The sequence below is a fragment of the Oncorhynchus mykiss genome, chromosome 1 (assembly GCF_057628025.1).
Source record: "Oncorhynchus mykiss isolate SJ-2025 chromosome 1, ASM5762802v1, whole genome shotgun sequence".
In the NCBI taxonomy this organism is placed as follows: domain Eukaryota; kingdom Metazoa; phylum Chordata; class Actinopteri; order Salmoniformes; family Salmonidae; genus Oncorhynchus; species Oncorhynchus mykiss.
This window is the reverse complement of record NC_143022.1, coordinates 26561594-26588899: the sequence shown is the minus strand read 5'-3', so window position 1 is coordinate 26588899 and position 27306 is coordinate 26561594. Positions and strand designations below refer to the sequence as shown.

The following is a 27306-nucleotide window of genomic DNA, read 5'->3' as shown; positions in this document are numbered from 1 at the left end:
AATGTAGTCTTTGTGAGGTTCAATAATACATTTATGAGAGTATGGAATAAAACACAGTAGCATTAGGTTGAGCTTCACAACTTCAGTATAGTTGCACAAGGCCTATCTATAGGTGCTACCACTGCCTGGAGGCCTGAGGACATACAGAACACTATGGCTCCACTAGGTGGAAGCAGTCATGCATCAGCAGCAGCCCTGACAGACTGCTTCAGGAGAACTACGGCCAGTTAGTCAGTCAGTCAATCTGCTTGCTACAGGGGTACACATATTCCAACATGGTACCACATTGACTGGAACATTTAGAGAGAATATGAGGGGAACGTTTTTGTGTAAAGGAAATGTTTTTGTGTAAAGGAGTGTATACTGTATGGGGCAAGTTGGGAGGCGAGGGAGGAAAGTGTAGATTATTTCTGAATCAGTCTGTTCTAGCCTAAAGACGCTGCGTATTGTATTTCATGGGGAACTTGCGCTGATGTAGAGATACGGCTTCTTTTGTTTTAATTTGGAACCCAATGCTGGAGCCGTCTGAGCTATAAGTGCTGCTAATTTGTTTCAGACTAATTTATCACAAATCTATTTATCATGATGCTTTGGTATTCACTGAAGAAAAGGCCAGTGTGGTCCGACTTTGAAGGAAAGTGTATGAGACAGAAAAATAGAGCCATACAACAGATTGAAGAGGGTCTTTGGACAGTATGAACAAATGCACAAAAATAATAATAATAATCTCTATCCAAGCATCTTTATCTACCTCTATCTCTCTCTGAGATATTCTCAGAGACGACCAGAGCGAAGATGAGGTGGAGATGATGATTTAGCTGACTCTGATCAGGCTTTGGGCCCTGGCTGCACTGGGACTTTAAATGCTGTCTGGAACCAACACAGATAATGAAAACTAAAAGGCATGCGGCAAGATTACAGTTTGATTAGGATGTGTAATTAACAAAGCCAACAGAGGCCATGGCCGCTAAAGATGGTTGAGTTAAGAGGAGCAGAGAAGCCTCTAGTATCACATTTCTCTGGCCTGGAGGACATTTTCAACAAGCACAGTATCATATTAAACATCATCAAATGGCAAGTTCTTACCTCTGAACACAACACATCCACCTACTAGGCAGCCCACTCCACCACTACTGCCGTAAACTATCCCACAATTCATAGTGGCCAGCCCCACTGATTGAAACACATTTCCCAAGGAGCAGGGAGAGAGCGAGGGAGGGGTATTAGGAGGAGAACTAAAAGACTACGAGGAGAAGTTAATGTTGCTTAGCACTGCCTGTGTTCACCCTGGCGGTCTCCCTAGGACCCAGGCACTTTGAGAGCACTTTAAGCCCCTCAGTGAGGGAGTCTTTGAGGCGCAGTCTAAGCCCCCTCGTCCGGACCCTCGTCCCTCATGAATATTAATCAGCCCAGCCGGGCTTTAATCTGCCTGATCCCCGCACTGCTGCCGCCGAGACGATAGCGAATCTAATTATTTGGTCTGATATTAACCCACCCCCACACACACCCTCCAGCCTCCCCATATCCACCTTCAACACACACACACACAAAGCCTACGTGCACATGCACCTCACCCCCCACCCCCAACGCAGTCTGCGACGCCCTCTCCTTATCACTCCCAAAAACGCCCTCCTCTCACGCCGATAAAACTTGAATGCAAATGATGCTCGACTGATTTCATTTCTCTATTCGTTCATTCCGTAGCCTGGTCATTGCTGAGTATAAAATGAAAATATAATTTTCTCTCTCCCCAAACGCTCTCCTCTGGAGGTGGAAATGAAGGGAGAAACCTTTCCATGCACTAACCCCAAGTCTAACCCCGACTCAGATCAATTCAGCTTTATATATGGTTCAATTAAAGCAGAGGAAATAATAAAATGCCTACCCATCCTCCAGTAGATTTAGCCTTCATCCCACTATCAAACAGTGTGTGTACTACGTAGATTTTTACAGTTTACATACATACATACATACATACATACATACAGTGGGGCTAAAAAGTATTTAGTCAGCCACCAATTGTGCAAGTTCTACCACTTAAAAAGATGAGAGAGGCCTGTAATTTTCATCATAGGTACACTTCAACTATGACAGACAAAATTAGAAAAAATAAAAATAAAAAAAAATCCAGAAAATCACATTGTAGGATTTTTAATGAATTTATTTGCAAATTATGGTGGAAAATAAGTATTTGGTCACCTACAAACAAGCAAGACTTCTGGCTCTCACAGACCTGTAACTTCTTGTTTAAGAGGCTCCTCTGTCCTCCACTCGTTACCTGTATTAATGGCACCTGTTTGAACTTGTTATCAGTATAAAAGACACCTGTCCACAACCTCAAACAGTCACACTCCAAACTCCACTATGGCCAAGACCAAAGAGCTGTCAAAGGACACCAGAAACAAAATTGTAGACCAGCACCAGGCTGGGAAGACTGAATCTGCAATAGGTAAGCAGCTTGGTTTGAAGAAATCAACTGTGGGAGCAATTATTAGGAAATGGAAGACATACAAGACCACTGATAATCTCCCTCGATCTGGGGCTCCACGCAAGATCTCACCCCGTGGGGTCAAAATGATCACAAGAACGGTGAGCAAACATCCTAGAACCTAGTGAATGACCTGCAGAGAGCTGGGACCAAAGTAACAAAGCCTACCATCAGTAACACACTACGCCGCCAGGGACTCAAATCCTGCAGTGCCAGACGTGTCCCCTTGCTTAAGCCAGTACATGTCCAGGCCCGTCTGAAGTTTGCTAGAGAGCATTTGGATGATCCAGAAGAAGATTGGGAGAATGTCATATGGTCAGATGAAACCAAAATATAACTTTTTGGTAAAAACTCAACTCGTCGTGTTTGGAGGACAAAAAATGCTGAGTTGCATCCAAAGAACACCATACCTACTGTGAAGCATGGGGGTGGAAACATCATGCTTTGGGGCTGTTTTTCTGTAAAGGGACCAGGACGACTGATCCGTGTAAAGGAAAGAATGAATGGGGCCATGTATCATGAGATTTTGAGTGAAAACCTCCTTCCATCAGCAAGGGCATTGAAGATGAAACGTGGCTGGGTCTTTCAGCATGACAATGATCCCAAACACACCGCCCGGGCAACGAAGGAGTGGCTTCGTAAGAAGCATTTCAAGGTCCTGGAGTGGCCTAGCCAGTCTCCAGATCTCAACCCCATAGAAAATCTTTGGAGGGAGTTGAAAGTCTGTGTTGCCCAGCAACAGCCCCAAAACATCACTGCTCTAGAGGAGATCTGCATGGAGGAATGGGCCAAAATACCAGCAACAGTGAGCGAAAACCTTGTGAAGACTTACAGAAAACGTTTGACCTCTGTCATTGCCAACAAAGGGTATGTAACAAAGTATTGAGATAAACTTTTGTTATTGACCAAATACTTATTTTCCACCATAATTTGCTAATAAATTCATTAAAAATCCTACAATGTGATTTTCTGGATTTTTTTCTTCTCATTTTGTCTGTCATAGTTGAAGTATACCTATGATGAAAATTACAGGCCTCTCTCTTCTTTTTAAGTGGGAGAACTTGCACAATTGGTGGCTGACTAAATACTTTTTTGCCCCACTGTACATACATACATACATACATACATACATACATCATTGCTACCATAATTTGATTAATATTCCCTGTTGATTAAAGCAACTTTAGAATACTGTTCTCTGAGGACCCATGAGAAACTGAGAAAACCAATGGATTGATTGGTCAATCTTCAATTTCAATATGTGCATCCTGGATAATGATGTCATCCAAGGGTTTTTGAATGTACTGTATGAAGCAGAAACAGCTGGACAGACTGAGAAGAAAAGAACAGGAAGGTAGAATAGTGTATCTTCTTTCCTGGCCTGTTCAATTGACTTCCACTGAGTTCCATCATAGGCCTTTTGACCATTGCGGTTGGCTTGGTCTTCATTCATACTCTTTCTTCCTCTTGCTCTCTTTCACCCCCTCCTCCCATTTACCTCTTAATCTTCCCATCCTTCCCTCTCTACAGTACTGTATGGCTAATCAAGCTCTCTCTCATCCCTCTCTCTTTCTCATTCCTACCCCTCTGTCTGCCCTTCTCTGTCAATCTCTCCCTTACAGGAAATGTTTTCTTTCCCAAACGGGGGGAATGGAGGGGGTACTCACTGTCCCAAACAAAGAGGTCACTGTGAATCCTCCAAAAATACAGAGAAGAAAAGGAAGAAAGATAAACATCAGAAACCTACTCTCATCCGCCTCTCACACACACTCTCTCTCAACACACACACGCACACTAATTAACACACACACGGGTACGAACACACACGCACCACACACACACACACTAGATTTCTCTACACAAATACACGTGTGTATTAATACATGAGCTTAGTGTACTAAAAACATGTATCATATACAACAAGCTAACATAGAAAAACACACCGCTCACACAGCCACACATATCTGCAGACACCTCTAAGAAAAGGTTGATGAGCAGCATGCAAATGACATGTAAAAATATAAAACTTGCGATACTTAAAACGGGCGAGATAAGAGATTTGAAAATGAGGCACTCTTGGAAAGCGGGCTCCTGAACTGCCGGAGATAAGCCTCAGAGATAGAGGAAGGTTTTCCCTCTCTCCTCTCTCCTCTACTCTCCACCCCGCAGAAGCCAACGCAGATGACAGCGAGATGCAGATACCATCCCAGTCACAGGGACTGAGTGATGAGAATGAGCACCCCTCCTCATCACCTCCATCTCTCCATTCCCACCTCTTTCCATTCCCTCTCTCTTCCACTCTGGCACTGCCTTCTTTCTTTTGCTGGCTTTTTCCAATGCTCATTCCTATCATTTCTCTTTCTCCCCTTTGCCTCTCCATTTGCCTCTACTCAGTCCACTTCTTTGGTCACCTGGTCCCTACCTCTCACTATTGCACAACTTCTCAGAGAATGTCAGAGGCAGGAAGACATAGGAACAGACATTTAGATTGGTGAGGAAGTGTCTGATGATGGGTTTAGTATCAAGTTTCCCTGGTCCTCCTGTGAGCTCTATGTGAACTCTCAGGCCTGTAGCACAACCTTAGGGCCTTGTTGCCAATTAAATCAAACATGGAAATGCTCTCAACAAGTCTGCCATCAAGAATCAAGATAGTTCAGTGCACTTTATTATCAGAGACATTCAGGGGCGATCAACAGGGCGACAAGTGCTAAATTACAGATTTTGGGTCTTCTGGAGCGATCGTTTCATTCAGATCTAATTTGAGGGGGTGGAGTGCAGTAGGGTGCTGTAGACGGTCCTCTGTTGATCATTTCAGATCAACTGGAGAGATTTACCAAGAGGTAAACAAACACTGTTAGAGAGAGAGAAAGAGAGAGATTGAGAGGGTGGTCACCTTCACTTGTCCTTCCTATGGAACGACAGAGCAGTGAGGGGGAGATAGAGACTCCCCAAAAGTGTGTTTGAAAGCTGTGGGTGGGTGGCGCGCCTTATCGCTGGAGTTCTCCTGGAGAGATTATTGGGGGATTAGTGCGAACGCTTGTTTCTAAAACATGATGAAAAGACGTTCCACGCGTGATAACGCTTTGAACTCTACACTCCTTCTAGGATCCTGCCTCTAGGCTTCATTTCCGCGAAAGACAGGAGGGGGAAGAGAGGGGAACGAAAGCAATATGTAAGTTAAGTTGCTCTTGCGGTAGCTGGTTTGGGCATTGTTTAAGCATTGTTATTCTGAAGTTATTGTAACTTGTTTGCTACCAACAAATCATCACTACATAACGGGGGGGTTTGTTATGCGTATCATGATGTATCTTTTGCCTTCAGTCAGAATAAAAAAACTTCCTAATCTGATCGATTTGTGATCCAATCATAAGAAACTTATTATTATCAGATCTGTGTGTGATCCAATCAGGAGGGAGGTGACACATTTGACCTCAGTTGCCATGAGATCAGGACATGTTCACTGAACTAAAAACTCCCAGGAATCTAAAGCAACCTGATTAGATTCAGATCAACTTTATTATCCCATCAGGGGGAAATTAATTTGGTCATGTGCTTAAAAAAGGAAAACACAGAAACTACACAAAATAATTCAAAGTGCTATAGCTACACATTTAAAGTGAAAGTGCAATATACTGTATACTCGTGGGATCAACAGACTATCTTTTATACAGTCTAATGGCTGTTGGAATAAAAGAGTCCCCATATCAATCTATTTGAATTTTATTTTGAAGAGATCTCTTTCCCCTTGTCTGGGTGCTGCTGTAACTGAATTTTGAGTGAAGTGGGTGAGTACTGTCCTCTAAAATGCTTTCAAGTTTTAGGAGGATGAGTTTTGTGTACAAGTTGGTGGCTGATTCTTGGTTTATACGAATTTTCCTTCCCGCCGTCTTGATAAAGTGCAGATGATTGACTTGCTCCTGCACTCGCATGTTTCCAAAGGACAGCACACTCTAATGGACAGATTTATAGAACATTTGTAAGATATGGCGTTCAACATTAAAATGGTTCAGCTTGCCTAAAAAAACATTCTCTGTTGCAATTTCTTTATCTTTGCAAAGGCACAGTCATTGAATATCCGTTTATTGTCTATTTCGATTCCCAGGTACTTTTATGTGGTCACTCTATCGACTGATTCCCCATTGATCTTCGTAGGGTATAGTGGAGTTTTGTTCCTTCTGAAATCAATTTCCATCTCTTTTGTTTTCTTAACATTTATTTCAAGAAAATTATCTGCACACCACTGGATACATTCTGCAGTTTCTCTGTCAAAACCTTGAAGAGAGACTTGGTCTGGGTGGAGGAAACCCACAACAGCAGTGTCATCTGCATATTTAAAGAATTTGTGGGCTGAGTCAGAGGCTAGACAATCGTTTGTGTACAGTGTGTACAGTATCGGTGAAAGTACGCAACCTTGAGGGGCTACCGTATTCACCATTCTAGATGTAGAGATGGCGGAGTTAAACTTCACTTGTTGAGTACGGTTCACAAGGAAACTATTTATTCACCTGATCAGTAGAGAGTTGACACCCATATTCACCAGCTTATCCAACAGTAGGATCAGTAGAGAGTTGACAGCCAAATTCACCAGCTTATCTAACAGTAGGTGGGTTTGGATTGTGTTAAACGCGCTACTGAAGTCAATGAATACAATTTCCATTAGACTATTTTCTAAATGTTCGTCATCAACACCCCTGGAGGCACGGTAGGTGAACTGGTTTGAGTCTAATTGGGATGAGAGACCAGAGAGAATTTGTTTTTGAATAATTTTTTATAAGCATTTCATAGGTACAGATGTCATGGCTACAGGGCGTAAATCGTCAGTAAACATTATTATGCACCGTACAAAAGTCAAACATCCATATCAGGCATGTTTTATGCCTCTTTCTCAAGAGATGAAAAAAAAAGACTACATCAAGCATGAAATCTATATCGGATCAAAAAATAAAAGGCCTAATATTAGCTAGGATCTATGTTTGTTGTGTGAGAGTGCGCTAGTGTTTTGCTCTGTGTGTTGGTGTTCAAAGTGAACACTTGTCTCCATGTGTTAAAGGGTATGCCCCGTATTAAACTGATAGCTTATCTGGCCAGACCAAATAAGAAGCAAATTTACTCAGAGAAGGCAGAGCAGAGCAGGCAGGTTTGGCATGGATCTGAAGGCCTGCAAGGACAGGCGAGGCCAAGCGGGTGGTGCCAAATCACCCTGTGATGTGATGAGAGGCAGAGCCCCAGGGCTCCAGAGACACCACGGCCACCACCATGGCCGCCGCCGGCTGCATGACACCACCACTGGGACAGGTCTGAGGTGGGAGGGGACAGGGAGGAGGTGACACTTTGAAATTGGTAACCCTTTGTTTAATTCCTTACACACAATGTTTCATACTATGGCTAACCAAGCAGATTGGTTGGTAACACATCTATTTCAATGACAGCAAAGGAAACCAAACGTTAGCTGTGTAAATTGGGTATTTAGAATTTTGTTCAGGTTGTCAATGTTGAATCTTCACACAGTAGATGGCAACAATCAGGCACAGACATATTAATTGTGCCTCTACTACACATATAGGGAGAGAAGAGAACTTAGCAGAAAACAATCGTGGACAAGCAGATATAGAGATGAAAGGCTGCGTGGCGGTGGATCTACTGTACTGAGGGTAACCCTCACCCCTACTGAATCCTGAGTTGGCGGCCTGTCGGGGAACTGTGGGAGGAGGAGAGTGAAGTGACAGTGGGAGACACAGGAGGAATGTGAGATTAAACCCACTATCTCCTCCTGATACTGAGGGTCTGTCTCCTCACTCCTTAAACTCACAGATAGCAGGGGTGAGGGAGGTGAGACAGAGGGTGAGAACTCAAAAGAGATGGTCAAAGCCGAGAATCATCGAAAAACTCCATTGAGATGTAGTCTTCTTGAACACAATAGAATAGAGAAAATGAGAAAGAGATGAGCAGGGCAAGGGAGGAAGTGACAGATATATGTGATGGGTGTGTTTGGACTCAGCAATTCAGATAATAAACTAAATCTTAGAAATGAGAGCCTATCAACCAGAAATCAATCATTGGCGTTTGTTGTCCAGGAGGATGGCGCCATGCAGAGATAAAAGACAAGCGGACGTCTAGGGAGAAGAAAGGACAGGGGCGGGCTGGCTGGGCTGCAGCTGGGAGAGGAAAGGAGAAGCTGCAGGACCAATGCGTCAGTCAGGCTCATGGATACATGAGGATGAGACAAGGCAGGAGAGGAGCAGTCCCTCAGAGAATCATGAATGGTAATTCAGGTATAACAAAATAGCAATAGTGATAGTAATGTCTTCCTATATTTATTATCCCTTTGAGGAGTACATACATGGATAGGATAGGTCTCCAACCGCCGGTCCGTTTGTATGATAGTCACAAGCGATATCTCAGACAGCACTGGCCCGATTTTGACGAAACTTGAGTGAATGATTGAATGCCATAGAGATCCGTCATTTACAAAATTACAATGATTGGTCCAAGGCGGGAGCTATAGTAATTAACTGAAACGTGTGTGTCACATCAGAGACGAAGAGGCAAATAAGAGGGATAACTGTCTTCTACAGCAGGTGGCGGTTTTTTCCCCTCACCAAGAGAGGAGATTTTATATGGAGGTCAATGAGAGTGTCGAATTTGGTTAACAAAACATTGAATGGCTTATTTGCTACGTGTGGCTTATTTGATCAATTATCATTTTCATAGCGCGTTGGTTGTTACGAGTGTACTGATATGTAGGACACGTGATATCCTGCCAACTTTGAGAAAAAAACACTTTATATCGGAGTTGTGCCTATTGTTCACACACAATACTGCCCTTGGGTTTGTGCCCATAAGCGATGTTATTGCCGGTGATGTCTGGTGAAGAATGTGGATCTCAGTTCATCTTTCAATCACCCACGTGGGCATATACTCCTAAAAACCAATGAGGAGATGGAATAGGCGGGACTTGCAGCACGTCAGGCATAAAAAAATGAAACACCGTTTTATTTTGTCATTGACGCGCGCAAGCAGTTTGGATGAAATTACTGAATAACAGTGTCTTCGGAAAGACCCCTTGACTTTTCCCACATTTTGTTACGTTACAGCCTTATTCTAAAATGGATACAAAGAAATACTCAGGAATCTACACACGATACCCCATAACGACAAAACAAAAACGTTTTTTTTAATACATTTTTGCTCATTTAAAAACAGAAATACCGTATTTACAAACTATTCAGACCCTTTGCTATGTGACTCGAAATTGATCTCAGGTACATCCTGTTTCTATTGATCATCCTTGAGATGTTTCTACAACTTGATTGAAGTCCACCTGTGGTAAATTCAATTGATTGGACATGATTTAGAAAGGCACAAACCTGTCTATATAAGTTCTCACAGCTGACAGTGCATGTCAGAGTAAAAACCAAGGCATGAGTTTGAAGGAATTGTCCGTAGAGCTCCGAGACAGCATTGTGTTGAGGCACAGATCTGGAGAAAGGTACCAGCATTTCTGCAGCATTGAAGGTCCCAAAGAACACAGCGCCTCCATCATACTTAAATGGAAGAAGTTTGGAACCACCAAGACTCTTCCTATAGAGCTGGTCGCCCAGCCAAACTGAGCAATCGGTGGAGAAGGGCCTTGGTCAGGGAGATGACCAAGAACTCGATAGTCACTCTGACAGAGCTCCAGAGTTCCTCTGTGGAGATGGGAGAACATTTCAGAAGGACAACCATCCCTGCAGCACTCCACAAATCAGGCCTTTATGGTAGAGTGGACATAGGGAAGCCACTTCTTCGTAAACGCACGACAGCCCGTTTGGAGTCTGCCAAAAGGCACCTAAAGACTCTCAGACCATAAGAAACAAGATTCTCTGGTCTGATGAAACCAATATTGGCCTGAATGCCAAGCGTCACATCTGGAGGAAACCTGGCACCATTCCTACGGTGAAGCATGGTGGTGGCAGCATCATGATGTGGGGATGTTTTTCAGCAGCAGGGACTGGGAGACAGGATCGAGGCAGGATCGAGGCAAAGATCAGAACAGAGCAAAGTACAGAGAGATCATTAATGAAAACCTGCTCCAGAGCACTCAGGACCTCAGACTGGGGCAAAGATTCACCTTCCAACAGGACAACAACCCTAGGCACACACTGCCAAGACAATGCAGGAGTGGCTTTGGGACGAGTCTCTGAATGTCCTTGAGTGGCCCAGCCAGATCCCAAACTTGAACTTGATCGAACATCTCTGGAGAGACCTGAAAATAGCTTTGCAGCAACGTTCCCCATCCAACCTGACAGAGCTTGAGAAGATCTGCAGAGAAGAATGGGAGAAACTCCCCAAATACAGGTGTGCCAAGCTCGTAGCGTCATACCCAATAAGACTCGAGGCTGTAATCGCTGCCAAAGGTGCTTCATCAAAGTACTGTAAAGGGTCTGAATACTTATGTAAAATATTTCAGTTTTTCATTTTTAATAAATTAGCAAAAATGTCTAAAAACCTGTTTTTGCTTTGTCATTATGGGGTATTGTGTGTAGATTGACGAGAGAAAAATATGAATACATTTTAGAATAAGGCTGTAAAAAAATTTGGAAAAAGTCAAGGTGTCTGAATACTTTCTGAATGCACTGTACATGTTAAATAAATAAATAAAACATATACTGCTGTACATATCATATATCTTGTGAACTGTAAATTATTCCGGTGTATATAAGTATAGATGGCATTTGGATGACTGTTACAGTGCTATTTGAGTTGTTAATTGTTTTCATTCTGACATTTCAGTGGGTCATTTGTGTACTTGTCTGACATTTTACTGCATTGTTAGGAGCTAGTAACATAAGCATTCCACGCATTTTCATTTTTAATAAATTAGCAAAAATGTCTAAAAACCTGTTTGCTTTGTCATTATGTGGTATTGTGTGTAGATTAATGAGGACATTTTTTTTAAAAGTTCATTTTAGAATAAGGCTGTAACCTAACAAAATGTGGAAAAAGTCAAGGGGTCTGAATACTTTCCAACGGTACTGTACGTGTACATTTATTTTGTAATGTTCACACACACAACGCGGTCTGTGTGGTCAGCATTGAAGATTTTGTGGTTGGAATTGCAGTATGTATTTAGTTTCAGAATTTAGACATGAGCTAGCAACTTTTGACAGACCGGTTACATCTGGACAAACAAACTGTTGCTTAACAACTAATGTGTTCTGTGGAGACCAAGAGTTCTAATATTTGCATAATCGCTGTGATTGGTAGTGTCTCACGTTAGATGACGTCACTTCTCTGCGATGCTCTTAAGTATTAACACCCCATGGCTTTTCCACATTTTGTTGTATTACAGCCTGAATTTAAAATTGATTAAATATAGATTTTTTGGTCCATGGCCTACACACAATACCCAATAATGTCAAAGTGGAATTAATACAAAATTAAAAGCTGAAATGTCTTGAGTCAATAAGTATTCAACCCCTTTGTTATGGCAATCCTAAATAACAAAATGTGCTTAACAAGTCACATAATAAGTGGCATGGACAATAATAGTGTTTAACATGATTTTTTGAATGACTACCTCATCTCTTTACCCAACACATACAATTATCTGTAAGGTCACTCAGTCACGCAGTGAATTTCAAACACAGAATCAACCAGAAAGACTAGGGAGGTTTTCTAATGCCTCGCGAAGAAGGGCACCCATTGGTAGATTGGTATACATAAAAAAAGCAGACACTGAACATCCCTTTGAGGATGGTGAAGTTATTAATTACACTTTGGATGGTGTATCAATATACCCCGCCACTACAAAGATGCAGGCGTCCATCCTAACTCAGTGAGCAGAGAGGCAGGTGAAAACTGGGGATGGATCAACAACATTGTAGTTACTCCACAATACTAACCTAATTGAAAGAGTGAAAAGAAGGAAGCCTGTATAGAATACAAATATTCCAAAAAATGTATTCTGTTTGCAACAAGGCACTGAAGTAATACTGCAAAAGAAATGTGGCAAAGCAATTAACATTTTGTTCTGAATACAACATGTTTTGTTTGAGGCAAATCCAATACAAGCCATTACTGAGTACCATTCTCCATTTTCAAGAATAGTGGTGGCTGCATCATGTTATGGGTATGCTTGTAATTGTTACGGACTGGGGAGTTTTTCAGGAAAAATAAGAAACGGAATGGAGCTAAGCGCATGCAAAATCTTAGGAAAACATGGTTCAGTCTGCTTTCCACCAGACACTGGGAGATCAATTCACCTTTCAGCAGGACAATAACCTAAAACACAAGGCTACACTGGAGTTGTTTACCAAGTAGACAGTGAATGTTCCTTTGTGGCCGAGTTACAGTTTTGACTTAAATCTACTTGAAAATCTATGTCAAGACTTGAAAATGTCTGTCTAGCAATGATCAACAACCAACTTCAATAATGTGCAAATTGTACAATCCAGGTGTGCAAAGCTCTTCAAGAAATATTCAGAAAAACTCACAGCTATAATCGCTGCTAAAGGTGATTCTTACATGTATTTGAGATATTTCTGTATTTCATTTTCAATAAGTTTGCTACAAAATCAAAAAAATGTTTTCACTTTGTCATTATGGGGTATTGTGTGTAGATGGGTGAGAAAAATATATATTTAATACATTTTGAATTCAGGCTGTAACACAACAAAATGTGGAATAAGTCAAGGGTTATAAATACTTTCTGAAGGCAGCTAGTTTCATGCCCTGATCTGTTTCACCTGTCCTTGTGATCGTCTCCACCCCCTCCAGGTGTCACTTATTAACCCTGTGTTTCCTATCTCTCTGTGCCAGTTCATCTTGTATGTTCAAGTCAACCAGCGTGGTTTTCAACCAGCGTGGTTTTCCTGTGCCTCTACTTTTCTATTCTTGTTTACTAGTCCTCCCAGTTTTTACCTCCACCTGTTTTTCTGGACTCCATTCCCGCCTGCCTGACCATTCTGCCTGCGTTGACCTCAAGCCTACCTGCCATTCTGTACCTCTGAACTGGTTTTAACCTTTTGCCTGTCCACGACCATTCTCTTGCCACCCCCTTTTGGATTGTTAATAAACATCTTGAACTCTAACCATCTGTCTCTAGTGTCTGCATCTGGGTCTCGCCTTGTGGCCTTATAGTACGAACTGGCCTTGACAGACCCAGCAGATCTGGACCAGCTCCGCCACTCTGTCTCCCTGCAGGGAGCCACCATTCGGAGGCATGAGGGGCTACGTCAGGACCTTCTGGAAGGGCTTCGTTCCCTGACGGAACGCCACGACCAGGGGTTCAAGGCTGTTATGGAGCAAATCAGGGAGTTAGCTCATAGGCAGCCTACCACCTCTGAGAACCCCCAACCACTCAGAAACTTTTTCCCTGAGAGTGGTGAGGTTGTACAGCCTTCCCCCGAGAACCCTGCTTACCTCCTCCGGAGCGATACTCTAGGGATCCTGGTATCTGCTGGGGTTTTCTTTCTCAATGCTCCCTTATTTTTGAGCTACAGCCATCTTCGTTTCCTTCGGACCGATCTAAGATAGCATATATTATTACGCTAATGTCGAGAAGGGAGCTCTCCTGGGCGACGGCTGTTTGGGAGCAACAATCTGCCAATTGTCATCATCTGGAAGATTTTATGGTAGAGGCGAGAAAGGCTTTTGATTCTCCAGTATCTGGGAGCGAGGCGGCCCATAAACTGCTGGATTTACGTAAAAATTCTCAAAGTGTGGCAGACTACGCTGTTGACTTTCGCACGCTGGCCGCCGAGAGTACCTGGAATCCGGAGTCCCTTTTTGATACTTTCCTTTATGGACTATCTGAGGAGATAAAGGATGAGCTAGCTGCTCGGGAATTGCCGGTGGATCTCAAATCCCTCATCGCCCTCACCATTAAAATTGATGGGCAGCTAAGGGAACGCAGGAGTGAGAGGAGGTCTGACCTGGGTCACACTTGTTCATCCGCAGTGGCTCGCTCATCTTCGAAGTAATCCGGAAGTCCTCGAAGGCAATTTTTCAGAGAGGATCCGAAGCCACCTGAGCTCCCTCGAGAATCATCAGCGACGGGTGAGTTAGATACTCCAGAACCTATGCAACTGGGCAGAGCTAGATTATCGCCTAAGAAACGTTCACATAGGCTGAGTTCCAACAGTTGTCTGTACTGTGGGGCTGCACAACATTATATAGCCACCTGCCCAGTTAAGCTTTATTTTGATGTATGACATTTGTATTTTCATGAATGTTAAATATTTATATTTCTGTCATTTGAATTTCGCACTCTGCAATTTCACCGGATGTTGTCGAGGTGGGTCGCTAGCGAAACGCCTGCGCCAGAAAGGTTAAGAGACCCATCTCTATAGTAGGCACAAGTACTCTGGTGAGCCAGACTGGGAATCTTCTTAATCCCATTAACCGGACTCCCTCCTTTGTTATACTGCTGTGGGGAGACCAGTCTAAATCTCTACGGGTGCTCATTGACTCTTGGGCAGATGAGAGTTTTATGGATGCTACTCTAGTTTCTGAATTAGGTATTCCTACTCAACTTTTCTCCGTGTTCCATGGATGCTAGAGCACTGGACGGACGCTCTATTGGTAGAGTTACCCACTGCACTGTTCCTGTTAATCTTCTTATTTCAGGAAATCACAGTGAGGCTATACAGCTGCTTCTCATTGAGTCTCCCCTTGTTCCAGTTGTTTTGGGATTTTCTTGGCTTAAAAAAACACAACCCCGTTATTGATTGGACCTCATGTTCAATCTTGGGTTGGAGTCTGTTTTGCCATTCCCATTGCCTCAAAGCAGCACAGCCTTCCCCGAGACAGGCTCCTCAGGGCTTATGTCAAGTCTCGGATTTCTCTGCCGGCCCACAGATTACCACAACCTCCTGGAAGTTTTCAGCAAGGCATGGGCTACTTCTCTTCCCCCACATCGTCCTCATGATTGTGCCATTGATCTCCCCCCAGGCACCACACCACCTCGGGGTAGGCTATATTCTCTATCTGGGCCGGAGACCAAGGCCATGGGGGAGTACATAGAGGAGTCTCTCCTGCCGGCGCAGGGCTTTTGACTACTGGGGTCTTAATGATATTACGATTAAGAATTGTTACTCCCTACCACTCCTCTCCTCGGCTTTTGAACCTCTCCAGGAAGCCACCATTTGTTTTACAAGCTGGATCTTTGGAATGCCTACCACCTGGTTCGGATACGCGAAGGAGATGTGGAAGACAGCATTCAGCACAGCCAAGCGCATTAATTCCAGGCAGGCCCGGTGGGCTCTGTTATTTACTAGGTTCAAATTCACCATCTCCTACCGCCCAGTGTCCAAAAAGCTGAAGCAGGATGCTCTCTCCCGTCTATACAGTTCCACTGCCACTCCCTCTGAATCTGAGACCATCCTCCCTGCCTCTTGCTTTGCGGCTTCTGTTGTTTGGGGAATTGAGGCTCTGGTCCGCAAGGTTCAGCGTTCCCAATCGGCTAACCGTCTACTTGTGCCTGATGAGGTCTGGGCTCACTCCTCCAGGCTTACCTGTCATCCTGGTACTCATCGGACCCTGGCTTTCCTCCGTCAACGCTTCTGCTGGCCTACCATGGTCCCTGAAGTATCGACCTTCGTCGCCGCATGCATGGTATGCGCGCAAAGCAAGACTCCGTGGCAAGCTCCGTCTGGCCTCCTACAGCCATTTCCTGTCCCTCATCACCCCTGGTCCCATATTCCTCTGGAATTCGTCACTGGGCTTCCTCCGTCAGACGGCAACACCACCATTCTGACGGTGGTGGACAGAATCTCCAAGGCCTCCCATTTCATCCCTCTTCCTAAGTTACCTTCAGCCAAGGAGACGGCCCAGCTTATGGTGCAGCATGTCTTCCATATCCATGGACTCCCGGTTGACGTTGTCTCAGACCGGGGTCCTCGGTTCTCATCCCAATTCTGGAAGGCACTCTTATTGGGTGCAAAACGTCAGCCAGTCTGTCCTCTGGGTTTCATCCCCACTGTAACGGCCAGTCGCAACGAGCCAATCAAGATATGGAGACGGCACTCCAGTGTCTGGTTGCCAGTAACCCCACCACCTGGAGACAGCAATTGGTCTGGGTGGAATATGCCAGGAACACTCTCCCTTGCTCGGCTACTACTATCCCCTTTTGAATGCTCCATGGGGTATCAGCCCCCGCTCTTCCCAGAGCAAGAAGTTGAGGTCAACGTACCTTCAGCCAAGATGTTCATCCACTGCTGTCGGCGTACCTGGAAAAGAGCTAGGGCGGCTCTTCTCAAGACCACCGCTTGTCGACAATACCTGGAGGACCGCCACCGGACTCTGGCTCCTCGCTGTCGGGCAGAGCGTATGGCTGTCCATTTGGGACCTACCCCTCCGGGTAGACTCCCGTAAACTTTCCCCTCCGTTTCATTGGTCCTTTCCCCATTTTTAGAGGCATTAGTCCCACTGCTGTCCGTCTGCTGTTGCCCCATACCCTCCGTGTTCCCCCTACTTTTCATGTTTCCAGGATTAAACCCTTGTCTCACTGCCCTCTGTCTTCTGCTTCTAGGCCCCTCCCTCCCCCGTGTCAATGATGGCCAGGCAGCGTAAAGGTGAGACGCCTCCTGAGGGTTCGACCACGGGGTGGGGTTTCCAGTACCTGTTTGACTGAGAGGGTTATGGCCCGAAGGAGAGGTGCTGGGTTCCGGCTAAAGTCATCCTGGACCCGACCCTCATTGCTGATTTTCACCGCCGACACCTCGGTCAGCCAGGTATGCACTCAGGTAGGACGCCAGGTGGCGTCCCTAGAGAGGGGGGGGGTACTGTCACGCCCTGATCTGTTTCACCTGTCCTTGTGATTGTCTTCACCCCCTCCAGGTGTTGCTTATTTTCCCTGGTGTATTTATCCCGCTGTTTCCTGTCTCTCTGTGCCAGTTCGTCTTGTATGGTCAAGTCAACCAGCGCCTACTTTTCTATTCTCTTTTACTAGTCCTCCCAGTTTTGACCTTTGCCTGTTTTTCTGGACTCCATTCCTATCTGCACTGACCTCGAGCCTGCCTGCCATTCTGTACCTCTGGAACTGGTTTTGACCTTTTGCCTGTCCACAACCATTTTTGTATTTTTAATAAACATCTTGGACTCTAACCATCTGCATCTGGGTCTCGCTTAAAGCCCTTATAGCTAGCCCTTCCTTCACTGACATAAAAAGCTTGCTTAGCCTGTTTAAATTACACTGAAGCTGTAGACATGCAGCCCCACAATTAAGAGGAACTGGCTGTTTTTAGAAATCACACCGTAGATCAGCATGTTTCTCCAAGATCGTAATTGTTGGATCAGCTGAACACAGCAGCTGACTCAGGCTACTGCAATGACTCGTGGCTGTCACGCCCTGACCATAGAGAGCCCTCAGGGTTCCGAGCGTGACTAGGTTTTTTTTCTGGTTATTTTAATTCTATGTTGGTGTGTGAGTATGGTTCCCAATGGAGGCAGCTGAATATCGTTGCCTCTAATTGGGGATCATACTTAGTGTGTCCCTTTTCCCACCTGCGTGGTGGGATATTGGTTTGTTTAGTGCCTATGTGCGCTACGTACTGGACGTTTGTTAATTCTTTGTTGTTTTTTAAGTTTCACTGTAATAAATATGTGGAACTCTACACACTGCGACTTGGTCCGATTATTTATATAACGATCGTGACAGTGGCAGAAGAACAGTTGCTTCATGAAAACTCATAATAAGTTAAGCATTAGTACTACAAGCTACAGTAGCTTGCTAGCTTTTGTTGAAAGATTAAACATTATGTGTGCAGCACTAAGTAGGTAGCTGGTTAGTTAACAACATTGTTACAGTCAAAGATGACTTCAGTGACTGACTCAGCTGTTGAACAACTTTATGCTAGCTTTTCATACCCATAGTCAAACTCCAGATATACTGCTCATTGAAGCACACAAATCTACATAGTGATTGTTAATGTGGTAATAGAATCATGCACACACACACACACACACTGACCGATCTATGGTTGATAAGGCATTTTATTAATTTACTGATCCATTGACCAACGTCCTTCCCGACCCTTGACCTTTAATCTCTACCTCCATGCACTTTGAACCCTCACCTCTGGCACCTGGTCATCTCCAGCCTCTCCTGATTGGACGATCCCAGTGTATGGTCCCCATAGTGTGTCAGTGGTGAGGTCTCTGCGGGCCAGAACCTTGGGGCCAGCAGTATCATCACTTAGCTCCAGGTCATCTACAGAGAGAATGAGAGAAGAAAGAGCGACTAAGTCTCCCAGGTCCCACAAGCAAACAAGATACAAAGCCATACAAAACCAACTCAGTTGTGTCTCAATTTACTGTTGAGAGTTATAATAGTAGAATAGACAAGGTGCATCAGCAGTTTTCTATTGTTATATCAGTTACTGACAGTTGTTCAATTAGCCATGTGCAGCTAACCATTTTTTAATTGGTAAGTTGTCTAGCCAGCTATCTAAACTTAAGTAATCACAGCCAAATACTGACCAAGTATGCAAGGCAAGTGCCCAGGGACCCTGACCTCCAGGGAGCCCCCATTCATTTTGTTAGTCACTTTCAGATATCATATGTGACTTGTTTCAGAAATCTAGGCGTATGTCACGCGTCACTACTTCACAGGGAAGCCATTTGAATGTAAACTTTTATTTTTTTTATCAAAATGCATTTTTTGGGGCAGAAATGCCTTCTGGAAAATGTGAACTTTCATGTGCCTTAATAACAAACATGTATGTTATCTGTAAATATAAATACAAATATTAAATTATGAGCCTAGTTGGTTTAGCCACGTAAAAGACAGCACAAGCCATGATTGGCTGAGATAATGAGTGGGCTGGACATGCCGAGAGATGAGTTCGGATTGGTCTGCCATGTTGCACGCAATCTGTCTATAATATGAGCTGGTCAGTATGTGTAGGCAACCCTTTCTAATGAGGCTTTTTTGAAAGATATCACGTAGTAGAACTGCATAAGTGTTACTCTCCACTTTCTGGAGGACCGAGTTTTGAAATCAGTGGAATGCACGGCGGAATTAGAGTATGACAGCTAAGGAGATGGAGCAAACTTTGGCATTTGATTGCAAATATGCAGACATAGTCAAAAAGAGAACACACAGAAGGCTGTGTTGTATAAAACACCTGTCTCCGGATTACATCTTCAAACTAAGGGCAACCATGGCCTCCGTGACAGAGAGGGTGAAGTGTCCATCCATGTATATGGGCAAGAGAGTCTAGCTAGCTACATTTTCAGATATTACAAGTTTCTAATTTTGTCAAGTTAAAGTGTACTGTTAGCTAGCTAGCTAACATTAGCTGGCTGGCTTGCTAGCTAACGTTACATGTATGATCTGTGTAGTAATATTATTCATATCTCAGAGCCATTTGCATTGCTAGTTATAGCCTAATGTTAGCTAGCGAACATTGGACCTGGTTGGTTAGCTACCTGCAGATTTACGCAGGCTAGTAATGTTATGAGTTTGGATTTAGGTTCATTGTTTAGCTAGCTAGCTACATGTCTAAACAAAAGACACCCCTATGCAAGTAGCCATTTCAATAGAATGTTCATGATGTCACTGCGACAACTGTCGATAGACGTAGCTGGTAGAGCGCAGACACATTTACAAATGCTCAACACCCATTGAATATGGCCAGTGTCAGTAAACGTTGGCAAAAAAGCGTAATTAAATTGTGGCCAGCAGCACAGCAGTCACCAATGTTTTGGATAACATAAAAACAGCCTAACCAGCTCTGCTGGGCAAGTAAAATGGTCAGAGTTAACTGTTCTCTCATTTGTGTCTGGAAGTAGCTAGCAAGCTAGCCAATGTTAGCCAACTAGCTTGGGTGCTTGACTGCTGTTAGAACAGAACGCTCGAATCAATCCTACTCCTCGGCCAGAGCGCGCCCAGTGTGCGCTCTGAACGCTCTGAGAGTGAAACGCTCTCAATTTACGAACGGACAACGTGACAACGCTCTTGAGTTTACGAACGCCCAGAAAATCTCTCTACGCCTTATAGCAAAATGTGTACAATTACAGGAAATGAACTTTACATTTTAAAAATATATATCTGCCGTCAAGACCGGGGCCAGTATAATGTTTTGCCTGCGAGGTGGGGGGAGTCCAAAACAAATCTCGCTTAGGGCCCCCAAAAGGTTACTGCCGGCCCTGACTACTGGTATAATGCTTGTAGTTAAAGGTCCAATGCAGACGTTTCTGAGTGTTCTGAGTGGGGAGGAGAAAACTGAAAACTAGCTGTTATTGGCTGAGAGGTTTGGAATTCTTTCTTATTTGTCTATTAACTAAGTTCAATCCCACCAAAAAAGGCAGACATTTCAGGAGATCTTTTCAAACAGCTCTTACACTAAAAGGGCATTATCCGCATTTCCACAATTATCAGCATTCCCCCGCCCCCCCCCCCCCCCCTCCCTTTACCCTCAGAACAGCCTCAATTCCCAAAGTTGTGTCAAGTTGGCTGCATGTCCTTTGGATGGTGGACCATTCTTTATACACACGGGAAACTGTTGAGCGTGTAAAACCTTTAAGTGGGTAAAGTAGTTTAACTGCAAAAAAATAGATTGATTGCACAAATCAGTTGACTGCATGTGTGGGGATGGATGTGGGTACACAGACCTGCGAGGTACTGCGGCCCCCTCATAATGAGTACAGATTTTTTGGTGTCCCATCAAAGTTGCCCATCCCTAATCTATGTCATGTCATGGCCAGAGCTCTGATGATTCCAACACTAGGGGGAGTGTGGTGTTGCCTTGAGCACAGAGTGGACTGAGCAGGAGCAGCAAACTTTTGTACTTCCTCTTAGGAGATAACTGAGAAAAAGACATGGGAGTCAAGGCATTAGTGTGAGACTTGGACAGAGGGAGCCTCAGGCCACTGAGGAGGAGAGTCCTTCACTATCACACTCATATCCCTTACAATCCCACAGTGCAGAATCTCAAAAGTAGGATCACAAAGGTAGGATCTCAAAAGCTTAAACAAAAACACATCTCTCAAAAAGGAATGATTAGGAAAGGAATCTTGAAATTCACTTAGTCCAGTACCTACAGTAAGCTGTCCTATGACATAGCCATGGTGCTCTACAGTGCAGTACCATTGGAACCTGCTGTTTACCACCACGTTCAGCTGTCCCTCTCCCTCCATGTTGATTCTGTTGCTCTGTGTGTGTCCCCCCCCCCCCCCTCCTCCTCCTCCATGGTTCAGCTTCTCTTTCGGGGGTCGGGCTAAAGTGCCAGGCTGATAAGAGTGTTTGTCTAACACTCTCTATGTCAAAACACTCATCTATCTTCTCTGTATCTATCCCCACCAGAGAACAACAGACAGATGCTGATAAAAATGGCTTTCCCACAGCCAAGAGTGGGAGAAAGAGAAGGGGAGGAAAGGAGAGGGGGGGAAGGGAGAGAGGGAGGGGTGGACGAGAGAGAGGGGGAGATAGAGACAGAGGGAGGAGTAGAGGAGGGGAAAAAATGAAGGAGCAGTAGTGAGAAGGAGATTGGAACAAATCAAGCTTATGAGTGTGTTACTAAGTGGAGGCTGGTGGAAGGAGCTATAGGAGGACGGACTCATTGTAATGTGGGGAATGGAATTCATGGAACGGAGTCAAACATGTGGTTCCCATACGTTTGATGTGCTTGTGTAAGTCTCCTGTCCACATCAGCGAGGCTGAAGTCCAGTGTCCAGGCCTATCTCCCAGCACCCCTGGCCAGATCACACTCTGACCAACTAATCTCAACACTCCATCAATGTCCAGTCTGCTGCCCTGATATTGGCTGGCCTCGGTCACATGATGCCTTATCAGCATGAACACCACCATTAACCTAATTGTGAAATTGTCTGCTGGGATTTTACCTTTGTGAAAAAATACAGAGACCACACTGAGTGTCGGTGTTTAGAACCTAAAAATATTCCATCATCCTTCCATGATCAGCCACGCCCCATTTCCCGCTCTCTGCCAACTGTACCACAGGGAGGTAACCTGGATGGGAGGTCCCAGCTCTATGTTGCCGACGCACGGTCAGCCGCGTCGGCACACCATCCAACAGGTGGCTTAAAAATCTAGATCAGTTTCATCCTCCCACTGAGGAGTGATCATGAGGCCCATTTTAATCACTGCACATGGGTAATCCCTACAGGTTAGCACGGTGCTACGCTACGCAGGGCCTCCTATCGTTCTAATCCCTGCTAATTACCACTACCGCACACCACAAACCCCCATAATGACCTGGGGTTCTTATCAATACTGCTCAATGCCCTGTGCTCGCCTCTCAGCCTGATACTGGCCCCTCTGTAGAGGCTCTACACCATCTCTAAAGCCCCACAGCCCTGTTCATTGCCCTGCCGCTTGGCCACTCCGCTTGATATGCTGGCCCCTCTCCTTGCCTCTAAACCATCTCTATGCCCCCACACAGCAGACCTCAAGAATATCCACGGCCCTGACCACAGACAGTGCCCACAAAACACAGGCAGGACCAGGCTTAATCAATAGGGATCCTGCACCACAGTCCACACAGACCTATCAGCCAGCCTTATCAATAGAGCTCCACTCTGGCAGTGTCCACACAAAGCCTTATCAATATGGCTGCTTCACCAGCCACTGGGGCGTCCTGTCCGTTTTACAACAGCAGACAATAAAACAATCACCCTATCGTTAATGAAATGACTAATGCAATTACCCGATGAGTAGACAGAGGGGGATAGAGGGAGTTTAGGAGGAAGAGGGAGTACTGGAGGGAGAATACTGCAAAAGTGAGGCCATACATTTGTATAAAAAATCTGTTTGTTTCACATGTTTAGATGTGTTATTGTGACCTCATGGCACATGGGCCATTTAACAGATTCACGCAAATCCACTTCCTCTCTGAATCCTTCAAGAGGAACAAAGAAACCTTCAGGTAACGCTGCGTTCGTAACCAAGCAAGAGGTGGGAATGAAGTCGTAAATACAAGTTGTATGCATTCACGTGCTTTGACCTCGTTGAGAAATGCCAATTGGCTAAGGGCCAGGAAGCTGCATAAACCATAAAGTAAAGGTACAGCTATCGTGATTGTAAACAGATTATTGTGTTCAAAACCCATATTAATAGATTGCTTTTTCATAAATAATGTTTTGTTGTTGCATTTAACTGCCGAAAAGGGTTGTTAGTTATACCATGTTAACATAATACCTACAACTGTAGTTTACAGTACAGTCCTGTAGGGGCACTGGGGCTCAGCCTTGATAACCCAAACAATGTTATGAGAAAGAGATACAGTAGCACTTCCTGATCATATACATAGCTTACACTTATCTATTCATTCTCAACATATCATGAGACTACTGGACACACCTGTCTTTGTGCAGTAGTTCATTGTCTATGAAATTGTTCAGGTGGACAAGAACTTTGTGGTATTGGGAAATGAATGACATCACCAACCTTACATCAACGTTACAACAGGCCAACCTAACCTAGCGTTGTGCTGGTCGTCACGTTTGCAAAACAACACGCATGATCATCTGCACCATCCTATGGGAGTCGAGCATGCTCAAAAGGACTCAGTCATCTGATTGGATCTCAATGCGTAAAAAATAGTTACACAACCCTCTGTAGCAGGATCTCCCCTATTCCCCAACATCATCGTCTCCTCTATCAGGGCTAATTGATTTTTTAAAAGGCTATTGTTGATATCAAATTAGCACATCGCTGCGTAGCCATTGATTTTTTGACACAGTACAACAGGAAGTCTTTATCAGGGCCGCACTCCGACCCCTCACTAATAGCTGGGGTTTAACCTCTGCTGAATGACAAATCCCTGAGCTTTCTCCCCTACTCACTCAGCATGGAGGCTCCCCCTCTCTGCTCTGCACCTCACAACTGAGGAAAAGAGATGGGCCGCTACCGGTACACAGGAGCCCTACGGTGCAGGCTTGGAGAGACCATCAGAGCTAACAGTCACAATATGAGTGTCTGTGAGAAAGTGAGAGAGAGATAGAGAGAAAGAAAGCGAACCCACTACTCCAGTCAGGATATAGAAACGTAATGGTCTAACACAGTCCCTTGGGTCCTGCATCGGTTCAGTTGAAAAAATACAAATTTCTCATGCTCAGGACGCAATAATTTCCATTTTACACTCTGTTGCACAGCAAAGATAAGACACCTGCGACGCCAAGCTAATCAGATGAGCTTCAACAGAACTTTATCATTGACATTTACAACTGTTTACCCAACTAATTTCTCTTAACTGCACTGCTGAACTTTTATCTGCAAAATACATACACTAGGAAAGAGCAGATGCCGAACATGCAAAATCCAAATATGTTAAATAAGATCAAGTAATTTAAAACAAAATGGGGAAAAATATGTGTAAGCCCAAAGTTGGCAAGGCAGTGTTGACAAAATGTAACCCTGGGAATACAGACAGAAATGTGAAGAATGCTGACATTCACATGCAAAACTTCATTTTGAGTTCAGAAGCCCAGTGGTTGAATAAGTTTATTTGTGATAAGAGCCTGTGATAGAGATACACGACTAGTACTGTAGCGTTCTCTTATGCAGTGCTTATGCTTTAAGTATAGGCTACTTTATCACTCTAAAAACACAGCCAGCAGGGAGCCCAAGGTAATGTAAAGAATACCATGTCATCATAAATAGTGGCTCGGTGAAAGTTACTACTCTTAGAAAAAAAGGTGCTATCTAGATCCAAACAAATGGTCATTCAGCTGTCCCCATAGGATTTTTGCAGAACCCTTTTTGGTTCCAGGTAGAACACTTTCCACAGAGGGTTCTACTTGGAAGCCAAAAGGGTTCTACCTGGAACCAAAAATGGTTCCCCCTGGAACCAAAAAGGGTTCTCCTATGGGGACAGGCAAATAAGTATTTTAAAACCCTTTATTTCTAAGTGTACCCATGCCTCTCTGTCTCCAGGAGGCTGTACTGTACCAACAGAGAGAGCTGTGAAACAGAGCAACATTGTTAGGGCCGAGGGCAGCAGTATGACTGGAGGGTCACAGACAGGGGAGAAGGGTTAGATCTGATCAAGACTCCACTGCTACCCCTGAGCTGCACCAAAACTCCCCTTTAAAGAGAGAGAGAGAAAGAGAGAATGTGTGTGCAAGTGAGTGAGTGTGCGTGTGTGTGTGTTTGCCTCCATCTCTTCCAGCCTCCCCTAACTCCACTGCTACCCTTTCATAAATTGAAAGTGGAGACCTTCAAGAAACTCTCCTGATAATCACACATAAATTAATTAGAAAATGTTTCTCGACATTCTCTCCGCATAGATGGAGGAAAAAAAGACTCGGGCAAAGCCACAAAATTAATTGTACGGTATGTGACTTCGATAATTAATTCAATCATTAACTCTACTTCAACAACTCCTTCTGGCTTCATGAAGGACATTTCAATCATAGCTGTGTCAGGATGTAGACTTGGAAAGAAACCTGAAAAGTTGATATTAGAGAATGAAGCTTTACAGTCAGGTCCATGTTCAGATTCACTAGCTAAAGTTAGAAGGCCTAAGGTGCTATATAATGATGGTGCAGGTTTGTGTCTGTCTAAAAACAGACAACAATGTTTAAACATAATAGTGGCTTCCTGTAATATACAGTAATCATGGGTAAGCAAAAGGATGTACCAGTAACGGAGGAGAGACAATTGAGTCCTCTCCTGTTCCACTTCCTAAAATGGCTACTTTGCTCCTACAGTATTAACAGCCATGTGAGAGAAACCTACTGTATGAGGAAATTGAGCTTTTGTGAGAGGAGAACATGAAAAAAGTGTCAGAAATGCCCATTTCCTGGTGCTAATTCATCGACTCACAGTGGAGGAGGTTCTGTATGGACATTCAGTCATTCCAGAGATACTTCCATTTGGGCACACCAAGCCAACAATCCATATCAGAACATACTGAGATGAGAAATAGCTACACCACAATCCAAGATGGCCAGTCAGTCACCCTCTCCAAGCTCACCACAGTACATGTGACAGGGTCACCACATATATCAGATCTAAAAACCTACACTACATAATGGAGCAGTGAGCTGGAGTGGGAAGCTGGTGTGAGTCTGGCAGGGGAGAGATAGAGGACAGGAGGGGGAAAGAACAAACTGAAACGCGTGGTACGAAGGACAGGATGTGGGCTAGCACTGCAGAGAAGCCAGGCGTCTGATAGGGTCGTAATCACCATGGCACTGTCTCGGGCAGCAGGCACTAACACATCGGCGATGGGAGCAGCTGGGCTGATAGGGCCGGGACAGCAGTGAGAAATGTTCCTTTAGATTATACCCCTCGCCTATCAATCATCACGAGGGGAACAGAGTGACACAGAGACAAGGCAGAGAGAGAGAGAGAGAGAGAGAGAGAGAGAGAGAGAAGAGGGAACATAGATAGAGGGGGGAGTTGAGGATTAGCTAGCTCCTTCATTATAGATAAATAAACTAAAGCAGGTCCATCATTAAATAGTGAGCTCATTATACCACAGTGAGACATGTAATGGCTACCATATTTATTCACAGGAACAGATTAAAGAGGGAGCTCATTTGCCTTTGATGGCAGAGTGACAGTCAGCCTCACACAAACACAAGCAGCCTAGAATGGTTTATGTGACACACATTGGGTTGCCGTTGCAGTTTCTTTTCAACCACAGCAGTCCCACGGTCCACCGCACCAACCAAGGTTACAGTAGAGACAGAGCAGGTGTGGAACCTCTATAATATGTACACAGGCCTACAGGAGGCCAGGCAACCAACACAGTTACTGTACACTTCTACAGCATCAACAGGTCCAATTGGCATAGAGAAAGGGGACACAATCCTATGAGAATGTGAGTGAGATAATGAGTGAGAAAATCATCTACTACAATAGAAAT

At 44.3% G+C, this 27306-nt stretch overlaps 1 protein-coding gene across 6 annotated transcripts in view; it reads right to left on the bottom strand.

The window, feature by feature from the left end:
• The window catches only part of LOC110519941 (zinc finger protein ZFPM1), a 95478-nt gene that overhangs the window by 9194 nt on the left and 58978 nt on the right, over positions 1-27306 (bottom strand). For all 6 annotated transcript variants that reach the window (XM_021596842.3, XM_021596832.3, XM_021596853.3 and 3 more), the window contains one exon: positions 18547-18680. In XM_021596842.3, the coding sequence (XP_021452517.1) occupies positions 18547-18680 (134 nt within the window). The remainder of the gene's footprint in view (positions 1-18546; positions 18681-27306) is intronic.